The 18,839-nt window shown below is 41.9% G+C and overlaps 1 protein-coding gene across 1 annotated transcript; it reads right to left on the bottom strand.

Annotated features, from left to right (window-relative positions):
* Window positions 1–270: 270 nt before the first annotated feature.
* LOC124288969 lies at window positions 271–18,329 on the bottom strand. Its single transcript, XM_046725568.1, is given in 24 exon segments — window positions 271–1,580; window positions 2,090–2,193; window positions 2,561–2,786; window positions 2,788–2,799; window positions 2,984–3,243; window positions 3,396–3,669; window positions 4,968–5,199; window positions 5,510–5,733; window positions 5,888–6,115; window positions 6,454–6,590; window positions 7,403–7,604; window positions 8,458–8,611; window positions 9,222–9,361; window positions 10,011–10,140; window positions 10,705–10,835; window positions 11,201–11,324; window positions 11,857–11,990; window positions 12,650–12,794; window positions 13,420–13,562; window positions 14,094–14,244; window positions 14,547–14,689; window positions 14,906–15,068; window positions 16,066–16,309; window positions 18,135–18,329. Coding segments are annotated over 23 exon segments (4,440 nt in total). The 5' UTR covers window positions 16,305–16,309; window positions 18,135–18,329; the 3' UTR covers window positions 271–836.
* Window positions 18,330–18,839: the final 510 nt, after the last annotated feature.

Genomic DNA, 18,839 nt, shown 5'->3' with positions numbered 1-18,839 from the left:
ATCTATTTCCGACAGTACTTTAGCATATAACTTATTTATTGTCTACGTACATCAGTTACGTTTCTTAAGATGTGTTTTGTTACGTGAGGCAAACATTTTTTCTGGGTGAGTGAGTACATGAACGTCGTTCTCCGCGCTAGTCAGCCGAGTAACATCACAGCGACCGATCCTACATCACTGACGACGTCATTAGAACCTAGTAGGATCTGAGGCGTTTACACCCATGCAGAAAGCGATCACTAAATACAATCAAAAACTGTAAAATAATAATCAACACATGAGGTATCTTTAATAATGAATCTTTAACATTTGAAAACATTGGAATGAATCAACAACACTTTCATCCTACTGCGTCACGGAAAAAACATGTCTAAACGCCAACTGGATTAACGTGGCCTGTTAAAAATATCCAGTCAATAACAGTATATTGTTCGTCATCCAATGCGTCAACAGCAAACTGTAATTTCCTTTTCCTCAGTACAAAAGTCAATGTCATGACACGTATTTTCATTACAAATGATATAACTAAGCTGCTATACTTTTGCATCACAGACAGTTACAACAGTGTGCATGACTTGGATTGTTGCAGCAATATGACGTCAACACAGACAGTTATAACAGGGTGCATGACTCGGATTGTTGCAGCAATATGACGTCAACACAGACAGTTATAACAGGGTGCATAACTCGGATTGTTGCAGCAATATTATGTCAACACAGACAGTTATAACAGGGTGCATGACTTGGATTGTTGCAGCAATATTATGTCAACACAGACAGTTATAACAGGGTGCATGACTTGGATTGTTGCAGCAATATGACGTCAACACAGACAATTATAACAGGGTGCATGACTTGGATTGTTTTGTGGCTGGTTTTCTTTGAGGTGATACGGTTTGTCTTTGTGTTGGTTTAAGTTCTGGCTGTTGCTGATACTTTGTTTCTTGGTGTTGTGGGGGTGTTGATGGTTTTTGTTGTAGTTGCTGTTGCAAGGGTAGCTGTACAGTAGGTTCATCAACCGATGTACCTGGCTTGGTTGATGTCGGTTGTTTTGGCTGTTTATCACTATTAGCAGGAGTCGTCTTCTCGGTTTCAGGAGAAGATGTCACCTCCGCTTGTTTACTCATATTGCCTAGAATAATAATACCAGGCACATGGTAGTCTAGTTTAGTCAACAGTTCATCAAAGTTTTCTCCATCCCATCTTTCCTGTACAGTTTCATCCTTCCCAAAGTTGATATACAACAGCTGAGTGAACACCATGCTCATCGGACCAGATGGCGGCCATGTCATCTTCTCCAGCAACAAAGGAACTATTGGTTTCTTGAGAGCATCAGCAAGACTGACTTCCCTCCTGCAGTTGGCCGACAGAGAATACTTCGTGGTGACACATGAGAGAACGACCTTTGCCCCTCGCACACCCTTGTCAATTTTGTCAAAGAGGGAGTCCCCACCTCCCATTTGGTAGATGTCCATCCAGACGGTGAAGCCCATCTCAGTCAGGCGCTTGTACATGAGCTGAATCTGCTTCTGTTTTCCCCACTGGTAGGAGATGAACACATCAGGAGACGCTGATCCAGCCTGAGACAGAAAGGTTTTACAAATACATGTATGTAAAAATAATACCATGAGCTGTAATTATTCCTACATGCAAATGAGCTAACCTTTAGATTCTCTTCACAGGTTGTGCATACGTTACTTGATTTAACTGAAAATCAAGGTCCGTAGTCGACTTTAGAGCAAATACATAACTAGTCTTAAATTAACGTCAACCAAGTCACCTATCCCTGACATCCTCTCCTCTCCTTGTTTTTCAAGGACGAAAAATGTTAATAGGGCCAATTTTACATCGTGTTATCTTCCTCGAGATAGACATCGTGGTTTCGCATTGGACAGTCAGTATATACATAGTGTCTACAGTGTCAGTATATACATAGTGTCTACAGTGTCAGTATAAACATAGTGTCTACAGTGTCAGTATATACATAGTGTCTACAGTGTCAGTATATACATAGTGTCTACAGTGTCAGTATATACATAGTGTCTACAGTGTCAAATCCTTAGTGTTCGTGATTGTTTGCACCAAGTACCTCCACCTCCTCCTGCTTCTGTTGACTGGCAGCCGTCATCGTCTTCACGTCCTTCTTGTCTATCTTGATGACTTCAGCCACAGGGCACCACCAGTTCTTGTATTCTAGGAAAAGAAAGGTAAACTTCAGTTTGGCAGCACAATGGCATCAAATTAATCTTATATGAGAAGCAAAACTGATCAACATTCTGTTCACATATAGAGCCTCCACCTGAACAAAATATATCTGGACAAATGCGATGGTCGGTAATGTAAATGTGAAAACAAGAGAAGAACGAGTTTTGATTATTCGCCAAAATATATTCCTATTTACGTCTAACAAAGGGTGAACATTATATCAATGGATCATCAAAATATCGGTAATGTTCACCACAACCTGGTCCCAAACTTCAGTCCAACAGGCTCTTATCTGCTTACTTTGACTGCCTTGTACGTTACTGTTTTATGGAAATTGTAGATGAACGCCGCTTACCCTCTTCCACTTTCTGCTCATCCGGCTTGACGTTGTTGTAGTTGACCTGCATCAGGAGTTCCTGGAACTTGGCTGCCGACCAGTACCTGATATCACCAGTCTCCTCCCCAGGACGGGTGAAGAATCGGATGAACAGATATTCACTGAAGATTGGCCCCATTGAGCCTGGTGGAGGCCATGACAGTTTCTCCATCAACAGAGGGATGATGGGCTTACCCAGGCTTACCGGAGAGGTTCACCTGAAGACAAAACGCAGTGTCAATATATACTCAATTTTCTTTATTGATCATATTTGCCATTAATGCCCATTTCGTTACAGTTTCTCAACAACTGGCCATGTAGTATTTGATAATCATCATTTTCGGAACATCTGAAACATTAATATGGTTTCTAACATTGTGTGGTAATTCATCCGACAAATACCTCTCTATTGCAGTTTGGAGACTTGGCATACTTCCCAGTGACACAACAGATGACGAGCTTGGCTGCCCTGATTCCCTTGTCGATCTTCTCGAACAGCTTGTCCCCACCTCCCATCTGACCAATGTCCATCCAGCACGTGAAGCCCGCCTTCTCCAGGTGCTGCTTCAGAAGCTTCACCTCGTTCTGGATTCCCCACTGGTAGCTGATGAACACCTCTGGAGGCTCCGGGTACTCGAACTCTTCGTCCTCCACTACTGTTTCTATATAAAAATGAGCTTATGATGAAAATAATGGAAGTAGGCTATAAAGCATCCTTTGGATAGTATTGTAAATATTTATCACACTGTTACAAAGAAATATCAATACATATAGGTGTTATTATGTTCATATTGTATATTAATGAATCACATACCTGCCATCTTCATTGCGTTCTCCACAATGACAGCAGCATCCAATCTGTCCATCTCTTGCAGTGCTGTCAGCACAGCATATGTGGCTTCCCTCGTCTTCCGAGTGGCGTACCATTCATTCAGCATGGCCATACATGGGTCGTGCATCTGAGCCCAGCTCCTGATGTCATCATTGGTGTAGCCAAGTCGACTGGAGAGAAGCCGCCAGTCTTGGGCACCTTCGGGGTTGAGGAGTTTGGCCACGTCTCGTGTCCAGAAGGGAGCATGACTCAATGTCTGAAAATAGGTTTGCTGAGAAATATCAGTCAATGTACATATTAAAGAAACCATTTACATAACATATGAAACGAGAAGCGGGCGTCAAAAGGAAAAACAGCGGCTAAAACTATATGGAAAACCTAGCAGCAGGTGGTCGTGAGAAGGGATATCATCGCATGCATCCGTCACTCATACAATTCGCACGACAATGTTTGATGTCTTACGCCGCACAGCCGTTCTCCTGTCAAGATATGGGTACGCTATCCAGTCACACGATGTCGCGTTTGCTGTTTATGTGGAAACTTAGAATTTGTTTTGATTACGCCTGCTGTGTAAAAAGATATTATTTTGTAATAAGGCCAATCTGCAAAACAGCAGAGGGGTAGTTTCAATGAAAAACATTCGTTTTGTAGTTGACTCTGCACATCGATGCCACCCATCAACTAGCAGAAAATCCAGCAAAATACCTATAGAATTGCTTGAAATAAACTCAACATTGATGAATTATCATTCACACATTCACATATGTATATACACGTTAATGCGTTCGTAGACACATGAATACATGTACACCAATCATACATCGACAGATATACATGTACACCAATCATACATCGACAGATATACATGTACACCAATCATACATCGACAGATATACATGTACACCAATCATACATCGACAGATATACATGTACACCAATCATACATCGACAGATATACATGTACACCAAGCATACATCGACAGATATACATGTACACCAATCATACATCGACAGAATTACAGGTACACCAATCATACATCGACAGATATACATGTACACCAATCATACATCGACAGATATACATGTACACCAATCATACATCGACAGAATTACAGGTACACCAATCATACATCGACAGATATACATGTACACCAATCATACATCGACAGATATACATGTACACCATGCAGGTTCAAGTAACCACAACATGACAGCGCCACTGTGCCACCACGAGGCATTCGGACACGACGCGGCAGATGGTGGACGTTATGATAAAATGTACCCATTTTCATTTTAAAAGGGAACTTTGAGAACATATGATATATTAACTCAACGGAGAAACTAAAGTTGATATATTGCTCTTTGGATACATATTGCAATCAGTTTCTGACAAGAGATTATTTCATATACTCCTTTCAACAATGAGGAAGATAACCAATCCGCACTGAGAAATTTGATGTAAATCTGGTGAACATTGACAAGCAATGCCTTGCACACCTATACTACTTGCCTTGCACACCTATACTACTTGCCTTGCACACCTATACTACTTGCCTTGCCATCCAGTTCCTCCACTTTAGCCTTAGCGTCATCCACTGTCTCCTCCAGTTGACCAATCTTCTCCCCTTGGTCCTCCACCTTGTGTTTGACTTCTGTCAGGTCCTTTCTCTGTTGTCCGACCTCTTGGCTGACCACCACTACGCCCACCTCCGTCGTTGTCACTCGTGTGTCAAGTTCCTCAACGTCGTCCTTCACATCTTTGATTTCATCCACCAAAGACTCCAAGCTGAGAATATTTAGAGTATAACATATAGTGGTAACAAAGATGCAACATTAAACAAGGAGTAGTGGAAATGTCATGAAATGTACATGTGAGGTCCATACACTTAAGTGGAACACCGCCATGTTGATAATGTTGGAAGCATTGTAAGATAAGGCCCTTTACAACAAGATGTCACAGGTATATGTGCATGTCGTGTATTGAAGGATTCTTCCATCAAGGATATCCAGAACAAATGTGTGATAGATTCATACTACCATTAAGCAATAGATAATTAAAGACTGATAAATCCTGGAGGGGTTTATTAGATTCTCACCTTCTGCCTTCCAGGACATCCAAGATAAATGTACACTGATCCTTTGTTGTTTGAACAGTAGATCTCTCCCTCAAGTCCTGTAGGGCTGGCTTACGGCTCTCCAGGATATGTCGATACACGCCACCAATAGCACGCATCTCGCTAAGACAGCTGGGTGTCGAAAACTGATCTTCGGGACCTCGAATCTGCTGCTCCAAGAATGCCATCACTATCTCAGCTTGGGCCTGAAAAAAAGTAATTTTACTGACGCAGATGTCACCATTATGTTTAAAGGTAATGCCAGTCAACCAAATACCCATCCATAAATATAATACACGGCGTTTATACACGATCCAGCGTACATACAGAGGGTTTCAGAAATATCAGTTTGTATATTACCTCGTCCTTGCTCCAAATGGCCACGTTCTTGAGGACCTGGAGCAGGTAGTACATGGCGCCACACTGCGTGTTGATGTCGCCTTCCATAAGAGTTTTCAGGTGGGGCACCATTTTGTTAGGCACCGTCTTGGAGAGCGGATCCATAATCATCAGGTACATTGACTGGAGCTTGTCGTCTCCTTCAAACATCTCCTCGATCAGTTTGGCAATGTTCTCATCAGTAAACAACTGAAAACAATATATACTGCATTTGATTGCTTGTTAGCAAACAAAGAACTTTCCAGATATTTTCACAAAGTAAATCTGTAAATATAAACATATTTTGTCGTAAGCTATTCTATCGTACTCTGCAGGAAGTTGAGAAAAAGTGAATGAGTCAAAGATTTTATCCCAGAAGATTGGAGTTTTGGACAGGATTTCACTTTATCCCTGCAAAATGTTCCTATGCCTGTGCAAAAAGTCTAAAATACGTCAAGTGTAAATAGATAAACTAGAAAGGGTAATTGTGATTTGGTGTTTTTCTTTCGGTTTGATTTATTGTTATCAGTGTTGAGATCGTTACTTACATGTGGCTGTTTCTTGGCAATCTCGCTCAGCCAGGATAAGATCGAATGTCGTTGCTGTGTGTCTATCAACTCGAAGATAGTTTGAAAGTGTGGCTCCAAGGGTTTCGGATTGTGTGGATATAGTGTACTCAGGGGATCTAAAACACAGGTTTACAATGATTATGTCGGATCCACAAGGCACAAAAGAGACTCACCAAATCACCACTACAAACTTTAAACATTGTATCTCCAGGAAAGGCAACACAATAATATGTTCTATGTGTCAATGTGGACATTACATATTACCTGCCATACCCGTGTGGACATTAACTGCATCCTGTCACACCCGTGTGGACATTAACTGTATTCTGTCACACCTATGTGGACATTAACTATATCCCGTGACACCCATGTGGACATTAACTGCATCCTGTCACACCCGTGTGGACATTAACTATATCCTGTCAAACCTATGTGGACATTAACTATATCTTGTCACACCAATGTGGACATTAACTATATCCCGTGACATCTATGTAGACATTAACTATATGCTGTCACATCCATGTGGACATTAACTATATGCTGTCACACCCATGTGGACATTAACTATATCCTGTCACACCCATGTGGACATTAACTATATCCCGTCACACCCATGTGGACATTAACTATATCCTGTCACACCTATGTGGACATTAACTATATGCTGTCACACCCATGTGGACATTAACTATATCCTGTCACACCTATGTGGACATTAACTATATGCTGTCACACCCATGTGGACATTAACTATATCCTGTCACACCTATGTGGACATTAACTATATCCTGTCACACCTATGTGGACATTAACCATATGCTGTCACACCTATGTGGACATTGACTATATCCTGTCACACCTATGTGGACATTAACTATATGCTGTCACACCTATGTGGACATTAACTATATGCTGTCACACCTACAGAGTAGTGAAGAGTTCTCAGTATCCAAGTAGACGTCCATCATTTGAGGAAAGAACTGGGCCATAACCTTCGACCCATTTGAAACCAGGAGGGTTACTTGACCAACGGCTATCTTTGCAACTTCTTCATAGTCATGAGTCAACATGTTGATGACTTCTCTCACCACTGGGATAGCTCTCTGTATCTTCTCCTGGTCATCAAGCTGGACAGAACATGTAAACACTCAGCATTTGTCCCCACATATCATCAAACGCTTATACTGGGAGACGTTATTAGACCTGAGCCTCGTTTCACAAGGCTACTGTTGTCCTAGGCCTATTTTAAAGTAAGGAGTTACAATCTCCCTTTGGGTCACGTTGTTGAACGGACCCGTGGACAAATGATCATTAGTAGGCTTTAGATGGCCATTAGACACAGGGACCAGCCAGATCAAGCAACATACGTTATATGTGGGACAACACTTAGTGAAGTACAGATTCTACTACTTTTCCGGGGGTTGAGTACCATCTGGAAATCGAACCCAGACTCTCAGACTGAAGCACCTACAGGCCAGCACACAAGTCAGCGATCTAAACCACTCAGCTTACTGGCAGTCCACATCACGTACTTTGTACCCCTCTGGCAAGTGTAATTTGGTACGGCTTCCTTGATCGAAGCTATGAATACACGATGCCATTTTGAAAGAGGTCAAATGAATCATATGTTATTGATCAAAGAAGAGTCTCTATGAACAGCGGCCATGGTTGTCCTTGTTACATCTACGCAGAGAAACAACATTGTCTGGAGAATAACTTCTTCGAAATTGAATGCTATTGATATTTGCCTTAGAGCACGCCCGAATCATGCCTCCGATGACCCAACCCCCTGGGTGAAACACTTGATGTAATATGTTGTACGAGGCAGCAATGTGTTACATCAGTAATACTAAAGTCATAGTGCATGATCTGAAATACAGCATGGCGTGTCACACGTTCAAACATTACTTGAATGCAATTTAGACAATCGTTCATGAATTTTAAAGAAGCTCAGACTGTTAAATATTTTTACAAGCTCACAAGCCTGAGGAACTTGGTGACTGCGCTGCAGTAGAGGATGTAGTAGACTGTAAGGGGGCGGTTCAGGTCCTCGTCTATGAACTCCCCTGTCAGCACTATCTTCAAGAACTCGAGGATAACGTTGAACGTCCTCTCATCGAGGCTTTTGGAATCTCTGCAATATAATCATTACTCTAACAACACCACATGCATGCCATCATTAATCTTCTTCAGGATTGCACAATGACAATAGGCATTATGTTAACTAAAAAAATAATTAATTGTCCAAAATACAAAACATTATTTGATAAATCCCATTTAAATGCTATCACAGCTACTGGCACCTTTATTGAAAACAGACACGCTTGCAATACCGTTAGCATGTGCATTTTTGCAATATTCTAACGCCCTCGCATTTTCGTGTTCTTGGACGACGAAATGTCCAATCTAGTATCAACATAGATCTGCCTGTATTTATGTTCGTTTATTTATTCCTGTTTGCACCCATGTCCAGTACGTTCCAGTGACCCCCCTTGAAGGTATCTGCAGTTTTGTCTATGCCTGAAACTACACTGCTTTTCCTCGGCCTAGATTACGCTGCTTGTACATGTAATGACACGGCTATATCTGTCTGTGCCTGTGTATATACATCGACCATATGAAATGACCATGTTACAACCAGTCTGAGTAGAAATCTACGTATATATCTGTTTGTGTTCTTAAAACCGTGTGAGTGGCTGTGGCTGTCTGGTATCACGGCTGAACCCCGGCAAGCAGCAACTCACAAGGCATCTAGTCCACACTTGGCTAAGGAGACCACAGCTCTGCTGGCATATCGAGATCCTTCTCCCTTCAAGGGGAACTTGGCACCGTCAATGATAGGGATTAAACGTGTAAATGTTGACACTATCAGTTCCTTGTGTTTCTGGAAGGAGTACATACATCAGTGTGACATAACAATGGTGGAAAGAGTAGACAAAATGGGTCCAGTAAATACCTAGATGTGTGACGCTTCTAACTGGGATATTCCTGCAGGTTATGGTATAGAACATACGACATACGAGGCATCATGTAAGTAGTTGGACGAATAGATTACATCACAGAGTATGTGTTATACGTATCTGTTATCAGTTCCTATAATGTCACCGTGTGTTGGTGTTTAGGAAATATAAGGGTGTGGAGGAAGTTGTGCCAACAACAACGAAGTTGCCTCTGAGATCAGTGAGCAGCCAACGACGATGTCAACGGTGAATAGGAACACTTTGAATTTTGCCATTTGTTCCCGTGTTTTGTAAGATGAACTATTGTCTTGCTTCGCAAACAGTAACGGTTGTCACCGTTAAGGCAGGATACCGTTTGGCGAACACCGGGTGTCCTTTCTCTGGTTATCCATCCCTAACAATACCATCGTGATGCAGTCAGAATAGTACAATTGACTCTGCTTTTAGCAGAGTGGAAACTTTTTTTGTCACTATTATATTATTCGAGATATGATACCTTGTGTTCAGTTTTCTTTAGTTGGTCGTATCAAACAAAGATATCTAAGGGAAGCACATGAGAAGAACATAATTTACCTTTCCACTGAATTCCACCTCGTCCGCAATTTCACTTCCGGCTTCGAATAATTTAGGTTCCCGCTTCTCAAGGATTGTCAAGATAAATTCAACCATCTTTTCAACCATTTTCGGAACAACACGATCCCGCCTAGGAAAACGAGATAAGCCATCAAATTATAGGCTATCGTTCATTGGCGTTCCATTGTTAGACTTTCTGTAGACTGCTCTTAATCGAAGGGGATGAATAATTTGTACTAACTGTCTGTGATACCCTAACCCTAACCCTATGTGAATAACATAAACGTACTGAATGCACAATGTCATTTAGAAAGTGCTCAAATGTTACATATGCTATATTTGGGATTACATTTTCTTAGTAATGTGATGTGATGTGGAAGCAGCGGTGGCTGAGCGGGTTGTGTGCTGGCGATTAGGTGCCTGACTCTTAGGGTGTGGGTTCGAATCCTGGATGGGACTCAACCCAACAAAAGTACTAGAATCTGTATTTTACTAATAAAGTATAGTCCCAAATATAACATATGTTACATAAACGTACTGTCTGTGAATAATTAAAACTTGCTGTCTGTGATGGTGTGAATTAGTATAACTTATTGTATGTGGTGGTGACAATGAATAACTTATACTTACAGGCTGTGAAGGTGTGTATAATTACGACTTACTGTATGTACCGGGATGAGTGATGTAGACTTACGTGATCTGATTGGCGAGGTAGGCGGCACAATTCTTGTAGTAGCCCCCAAGTTCAGTTTTCCGTTTATCATCCCCATACAATTCGACTTTCGACAAGAGGTCCAAAATTTCACAAGCATCATCCACGTGTTCCTTAAAACAGGGGGTTTTACAGAGTGAGGTCAAACATTTGATACAGATAACTGAACGAGTGTCCCTGTTACATAATAACCTTCGCTCACCCGGAGGGGCAAGAAGGAAACCTTGAAGCTTCGTTACAAACAATGAAGAAGTTCAGCACTAAGTATCGGACACCCAAACTTTTCTTCGCGAGTCCGGCATAACACGTTCAACTTGTTTATGGCAAATATATAACTAACTTTGCTTTCCTCTTTACTCACAAATGAATGTAGACATAATTTCGCATATCTGCATACATCATATACCACTAACTCGTGCATACTGGACGAAGAACGTTTACTGAGTGGTACACAATCGTGACCAATATCAGATCTCACCTTCCACTTGAGGTTCTTCTCCGCTTCCCGCACGATGCGGTAGGCTGCGTGTGCTGTTCCTTGTTGCTGGATTCTCAGACACGCCTTCATCAGGTCAATCATTAACCGACGGTGCTCAGGGGTTCTACAGTCAAAGCAGTCAAAATGGTACCTTTGGGAAGTGTACAATGGCGCATACTCTATGCAAACAAAGTAACGCCGTGTTACAAACAGACCTGTGTCAATACTATCGCAACTGTACACATTATTTCCTTCAATAAACTTCGTGTTTGGTTGACGAGAAGGCGGTTGTAATACTTCTCTGTACTACATCCCTGTTGGCACTGCTTTTTTCACAAATTCATCATTATTTCTTATGTAAAACTTTGCGTCTTGTGTAAGACTACAGAATACCGGACACCTTACGCTTCCGCCATCTTTGAAAGCATGCGAGTTTACTCTAGGTTAGGACAAGGTTTAGGGTTATGGTTAGGGTAAGATTTAGGGTTAGAGTTAGGCCTAGGGTTAGGGTGGTAGGTATCCGGTATTCTGTAGGTGTGCCGCGTCTTATTGGTTTGTTCTCATAAATGGCTATGCCTAACCTTTGATGACTGATCTGATCCAATACTAACACAGCATGTCTGACAGAAACGCCAAACTGTGTGTCCTGGACTTACTTGTCCATTGACTTGACCAACACCTCCGTCACAGCCGCGTCTGCGAACTTGACCCTCATCAGGCTGTGGTCCTCTAGGTTAGTCAGAAAATCGATCATCTTCCTCGTCATAACAGTGAACAGCTCAGAGTTGCCCTGGAAATGAATATATATGAATGACCAGTTACCCTAGAAATGAGTATATATGAATGACCAGTTGCCCTAGAAATGAGTACATATGAATGACCAGTTACCCTAGAAATGAGTATATATGAATGACCAGTAACCCTAGAAATGAGTAGATATGAATGATCAGTTGCCCTAGAAATGAGTATATATGAATGACCAGTTACCCTAGAAATGAGTATATATGAATGACCAGTTACCCTAGAAATGAGTATATATGAATGACCAGTTACCCTAGAAATGAGTATATATGAATGACCAGTTACCCTAGAAATGAGTATATATGAATGATCAGTTACCCTAGAAATGAGTATATATGAATGACCAGTTACCCTAGAAATGAGTAGATATGAATGACCAGTTACCCTAGAAATGAGTATATATGAATGACCAGTTACCCTAGAAATGAGTATATATGAATGACCAGTTACCCTAGAAATGAGTATATATGAATGACCAGTTACCCTAGAAATGAGTATATATGAATGACCAGTTGCCCTAGACATATACATGTGGGAATGATCAAGGCACACTGGATTACACAACTCTGCATAACGATACCCCGTGTATTTGACTACTAGACCAACAGTGACCACGTTATGTTCAAGTATGCTTCTACTGTTGATTACCTTGATTATAGGGTCCTTGATGTGGTAGTAGAAGTACCCGACGCCTTCCACAATGGAGTGGATAGGTGTCTCTGCCAACATTGTACAGATTGCAGCCACGAAGTCCAGGATCTCGGCGTACACCTTATGGAACAGGAAAGCCTTGCTGAAAGCAGAAACAGGTGCAACAGAGTGTCACGGTGACAGGACTGATCGTTAGGGGATACACCAGGTGAAGTCGAAAGGTAACTGCAGAGAACGAGTGCGCCAGCTTGATGTGGGAAGGGTGTCTCAATCGCCCCCTATATTTAGTACGTTTACCACTGATGAAATCCGGGGGCTCTGCTTTGAAGAGTGATAGACGACAGGCTATAATCGGGATTTGAACGGTCAGTCAGCGGATCCTTTATTGCCCTTAGGACGGTACTACCACTAATGAATTAATAATAAATACTCACATCCCCAATACTGATTGATACCTGTATGGTGTCCCCCCAGTACACCCAACCCGCGAGAAGAACGGGTCAGATTGTGTCCAAGCAGTCAACTCTGGTGACTACCCTGTGTGTTCACAATACCAGTCATTGCTGACGTTAACAACAAATAAACAATGCGCAAATCACAACAGCCAAACTGAGTGAGTGAGTGAGTATGGTTTGGCCACCATTTACAATATTCAGGCATTATATACCAGGATAGTTTACACAATACCATAATGCCAGCAACTGGATTCTAAATAGCCAGCATGTGTAACAGCAGATCTTGTATTGTAGATTACAATGATAACTTACTCGACAGCTGTCAGCAACATCCGCACAGCGTCCAGCAACTTCTTGACGACGGCCTCCCAGTTATCACCGCCCAGATGTGTTTGACAGATGATCTCTTCAAGGCGTTTCAGGAAGTGTTTAAAGACTTCGGGGTCCTCCAAACCCTATATCAGCAGATTCAGAGCATCACATAGAATCACACTCCTTCAGGATATAGGGCACGGTGGTCCAGCAGTCTCAGCCGTCGATACCCGGTGTTCAAGGATGCATATTTCAGCAATGACAGGATCCACTAATAGTGAGTTCGATCCCGGATTCCGCTGGATTATGATACTTGGTTTGTCAGCATCAAAGCCATACTCGTCTCTTTCATCAAACTTGTTTGTAAACTTCTTCATACTTCATGCCTGTGGTCGCATGCCGTGATATTTGCTGCCGCCGTGCGTGCAACACTGTTCAGACGGGCATGTAGACTAACTCACACAATCCTTAAGGTCAGTTTACATAGTGTCCACTAGATGGATTGCTCTGGACAAGTTGTTGGGGCCGTGGGTAAAGGTACTCATCCGACAGGGTTAATCACTGACCAGATTAAATATGTCCTTTTCCTTGAGGAGCATTAGTGCGATATTACACGGCCATTCTTGCATTGTACCTATATTCTATTGGGTGGAGTGTAGGACGGATATATTTACCTGAAACACGTTCCTCTTGTATTTGTGATAGATTAGTGTTGCAATTCGATGCTGTGCATCCTTCACGTCAGTCGGCCGATTGAGAAACAACAGATCAGAGTAGAGATAGAGTTCTATAAACTCCGGTCTGGCCTCAATGAACGCTTCCGGACTGCAAGATATACATTGTCATCTCTCCTGACGGCATGTCTAAAACATTTGCTTTCTTAACCCGGAAGATAAATCAAGGCAATGCATGTCTCAAACTGTACCTATACATATTACCGTACAAGATAAAGTGAATAAATCAGGATAAATATGCACATATGATTGATTTCCGACAGGTGATATGTTACCACTATATAGCTTGCTAGGTTTACGATCAATTGTTAACGACTGTTACCTGGCCTCTAATATAGCTACCCCCCAATCACGATGTCTATCGTGTCCAGGTGAGGCTGAATGTCGCTTTACCTCAAAGCATTCCCGTCAAGGAGAGCCCGGATTCCAGGGTCGAGGGTTCTTCTGAACCTGCTTCTGCCTGGCTCTGGTTCCTCGCTCCTGTATTCCCTCGTCAGGAACCTGATGTAGTTCTTCAGTTTGTCCCCGCTGAGGTTCTGAGGAAGATAGCGAAAGAGCGGCAAGGGTGACTTTGTCTCAGTCTCAGTATATTTCCCCAGCGTTGTAAACTCCTGCACCGGTACATAGGGAATGTATCAAGACATCATTCACCAAAATGTGTTTAGGGTAAGAAAGTGAAAAGCGACGACAGTGGATAGATATGATAATGGTGTCCCTCGCCAAATTAGACGGCTGATAAACACATAGCCTACTTGGTAGTAGTCGTTGAAGGCGAAATCTTTGTTGCGAAGCATATTTATCCACAGCTGCATGTGCGTCGTCCCCGGCCCCTGCTGGATCAGGTCGTGGAGGAAGTCGAAGCAGAAGTCGTGGATGCGGGACAAGGAAGTTATCTTCCCTGACTCCACCAATTGTCTGAAACAGTTACGGTTCACATAGTCACACATCAGTTACACGAGTCGTGACCCATGGACCCTAGTATGGTGACCTACCTTCAGTTGTTGGCGATAAATAGCCCATTTTACATTGTGTACATTGTCCAAAATAGTTGTCTTCATTTAAAGATATATGCTAGCTAGTTTTAACCCATTTTGTAATAATCTAGTCATTTTACATTCCTTCGTTGACAGGGTTTTATAAATTATGTGTATTTATAAATGTAATATAAATTTGTTTTAGTCACGGCTGAAATATTGCTGATGTGACTTTAAATCTTAACTCACTCACTCACTCACGAATCGTGAATATACAAATGGAATATACCAAGGTGCTTGAAGATGGTGCTTTGTGGATATGGAATGACTCTGTACGTATCTCTGATGGTACTTGTGTCTCAGAATAGCAGTTTCTCCTGAGGGCGGAGTTTGTCATCGTTCAGGTTTTTATGAAAATACGGCGGTATGCCGACCAACAAACGGATTGAGCTACGTTCACATTGACTTGCAGAGGCGAAGAGGACAGTTGGGTGAAGAACGCTTATGTAGGGTATGTTTTGACCATGCAATCACTACTCATAACTTCTATCTGCCGACATTTACATAACCCTCGATGTCATTTGGGACACACTTCCGGTTACGTAATCGACAAAACACCGGCTGCCAAGAACTGAAAACGGCTACAGACGTCAGATGGTGTGTTCATGTAATACGTTATATAATGCGCTGGGTAATTTGTGACTTAAAAGTGTGGGAGAGGATTACGTGGATCAAAGTATAGGAGGAGGTTTAGACATAGCTACCCTGGACGGATACACATAATACCCAAAACTGACGTCACAAGGAACAGTTCCTCCATTATACCTGGCAACACTTCATTAAAATGCCGTCACAGGGTATTGTGACGTGTTTGTATACATTAAGGTGCTGAATGAGTTCTGATGGTTGGATTGTGTATGTGACATCAACATACGTACTTAGACATGTCCATGAGCTTGTCCAGGATGTCCTTCACGAAGTAGCACTGGTCTGAACTCTCCCCTGGGAAGTCCGGCCGACACACACCCTTCCTCAGCAGCCTGAACGCCCCGACTATATCATCCTCGCTGAGCACCGCCTCGTACTTGTCTGAGTTGCGCCTCAACTCGGTGTCTAACTCACTTCGTCTATCTTGGCTGACTGTCATCAAGTCGTATCTACCCACCAAGAATTCCATGGCTTCTGTGGATCATAAGTTTTTGGAACATATAGAGTTGTTCACTTCATTTTGTAATGCATTTTCCAGAAAATAGAAAATACATATATGTACACATATTCCACTTTTGGATTGATAGTTATTGTTTATAATGCTGTCGATTCTAACTTATGATATTCTTTCATCGTCAGTGCGTTGTAAACTATTTCATACCCACCAGCTGCTTCTTTGCATCAAAGCGTAGTGTTTCTGAATCTATGACGGTTTTAAGAAAAAGCGAAACAGTACAAGTAAGTTCAATAGGAGATAACAGAAAACGTCCGATGGTCATAAGTCTTTCTTACAATTTCCAAATATAATTTTAGTTTTCTATTATACTGTTAGATTATGAGTGCAATGACGCTCTGCAGAGTTGCCTCCCTGACCAGTGCCAGGATCAGCTCTTTATAGCTACAAATGTTTTACACATCTATGCTTCTTTGACTCTCAGTACAATTCAGTGACAATAGGTATAACGCTGCCAACTGTGCTGCTATCTCACCTCACTGACCTAACATAATGTGATAGTGCGCTAACGGACGGTTGGAGAATATTGCTATGACTTCCATGAGTTAAGGAAATAGAAAATGGAAAGAAATATGTCTCGTTCTTTAAGTTATTTGCAGGAGAAGGCATGCCAGTATTAAGGCATCTAGTTAGTATACGTTATTGTCCACTGCCTTCATACAGCTGTCCCGTCAAACTCTCCAGGAAGGGAATATGTCTCACTTGTCATCATTGCTGCCATGTATTGTGATTGCTTCATAAGAGGCACATGTGAACTTCAAGGATTTCTGTGACCTTGAGGTATTCAATGCTTTTACTTTCATGTCAATGTATGTATTGTAAAAGTGTGCTTAAAGAAGCTCGGTATGTTATAAGTTAAGAGTGCTAAACTATTGTACGTTATACAGTCACTGGCAATAATTCCGTGTGTGTCTATACCTGCCGCACAAGCATGGACATACCTGACAGAGACGTGGAGTAACCACGTGAGCTCCTTACCACGACGCCAGGTACGTGTGGCACACCCTGACTCGGAGTAGACAAGTCTACATCGCCTAAAGTGTGTTTAAGTGTTAACAGCCCAAACAAACAAACAAACAAAGGCCATCCACTTGTTCAGTTATGGTACCCTCTAGTATTATTATATTATGTGCATAGGACTAAAGACCAGCCGATTCTTTCATGTAACTTTATTCTGTAAGTGATGACGCGGGTGAAGATATGTTGATATAGAATATATATCATGGTGTGGAAGATTATAAGTATAGTGATATGACAGATGCAGGTGGTCTCTTTAAGTTGTATATGTTTATGTAATGATCATAAGTTCGAATCCCAGATTTGTAATGACTCATCAACACAAAGCGCCACTTACTCCTATATTTACATTGTAAATATTTTTCAGATGGTACCCTGAGTCAGTAATCACAGATACAAATATAGAAACTGAATCGTTCATAAAATGTCATGCTTTACAGATGTTCCATGGTGACGGTATCTGACATGTTTTCTGGAGATTAATCTGTTTCTTGGCATCACCTACTAAAACATGGATCTATGGGGAAACATCCAGTGTCATTATACTGAGATTTACAATGACATAATGTCATATGAGGAGGTTAACAAAGGGAAATGGAACTTAAGGATATGTTAAGCTGAAGACGGGATGAAGCTTAATACTCTACTGTAAACATAATATTGATCTGTGTATGGTTCTGTCAGAACTACCATGGCCGACATGTGAGTAAGTCGGTCCTCCGATTAGTGTCATAGAACCATTCTATAACCTAGACTGATTATATTCACCTTTATTGGCTTCTACTGTCGCCAAACTGTTTCACTGCAGTGAGACAACACAAGTCTTTATTCCACAGTATATCCGATACCTAGTGATCCAGCTGTGTCAGGTGTGCCAAGTGTACGCTGTGCAGTTATAACCCATCACGTCTCAGCTAAACGCCTGCCAGCGATATAAGTTGTTTTACTACACCCGCTTGCAACCGACTCCGCGCTGGGGGCGGCCATATTTGCCATGGCACACGACACACAGTGACGGTCGTCACTATTGACCCATTTCCAAAGGTCCATTCATCAATATTTACTGCCCTAGCAACGCATAAACATATCTGCCTATTCTGTCGTGTCAGTACCAATCTACAGTTGATGTGCCATGCCCTCAGTACCGTCTGTATACAAACCCTGTATACAATGAAACCTCTATAATCCGTACGTAGTCCATGTCAACCATACTAGATAAACAAGGCGGATGAAGGAGACTTCTCATTTATATATTCTGGATTACTTGTCTGTCCGCCAGCCTGGCCCAGTTCCACGTAGACTAAGGCTTAGTCTCTGAATATATATATAATTTTGATGGTAACAAACAAGCCCATTTATATTGAAAAGGAGCCCTAGGGAGACCAGAGATTCGGAACCTGAGGAAATCTAGACTTGCTTTATTTAGGGCTTTAGCACTGCAGAGAGGGCTTGGCAGTAGGGAAATTAATGTGG

This window comes from Haliotis rubra, unplaced genomic scaffold (assembly GCF_003918875.1).
Source record: "Haliotis rubra isolate DU_JTF1 unplaced genomic scaffold, ASM391887v1 Scf43, whole genome shotgun sequence".
Taxonomy (NCBI): Eukaryota; Metazoa; Mollusca; class Gastropoda; order Lepetellida; family Haliotidae; genus Haliotis; species Haliotis rubra.
The sequence above is the reverse complement of the archived record's forward strand: the minus strand, read 5'-3'. Positions and strand labels throughout refer to the sequence as shown.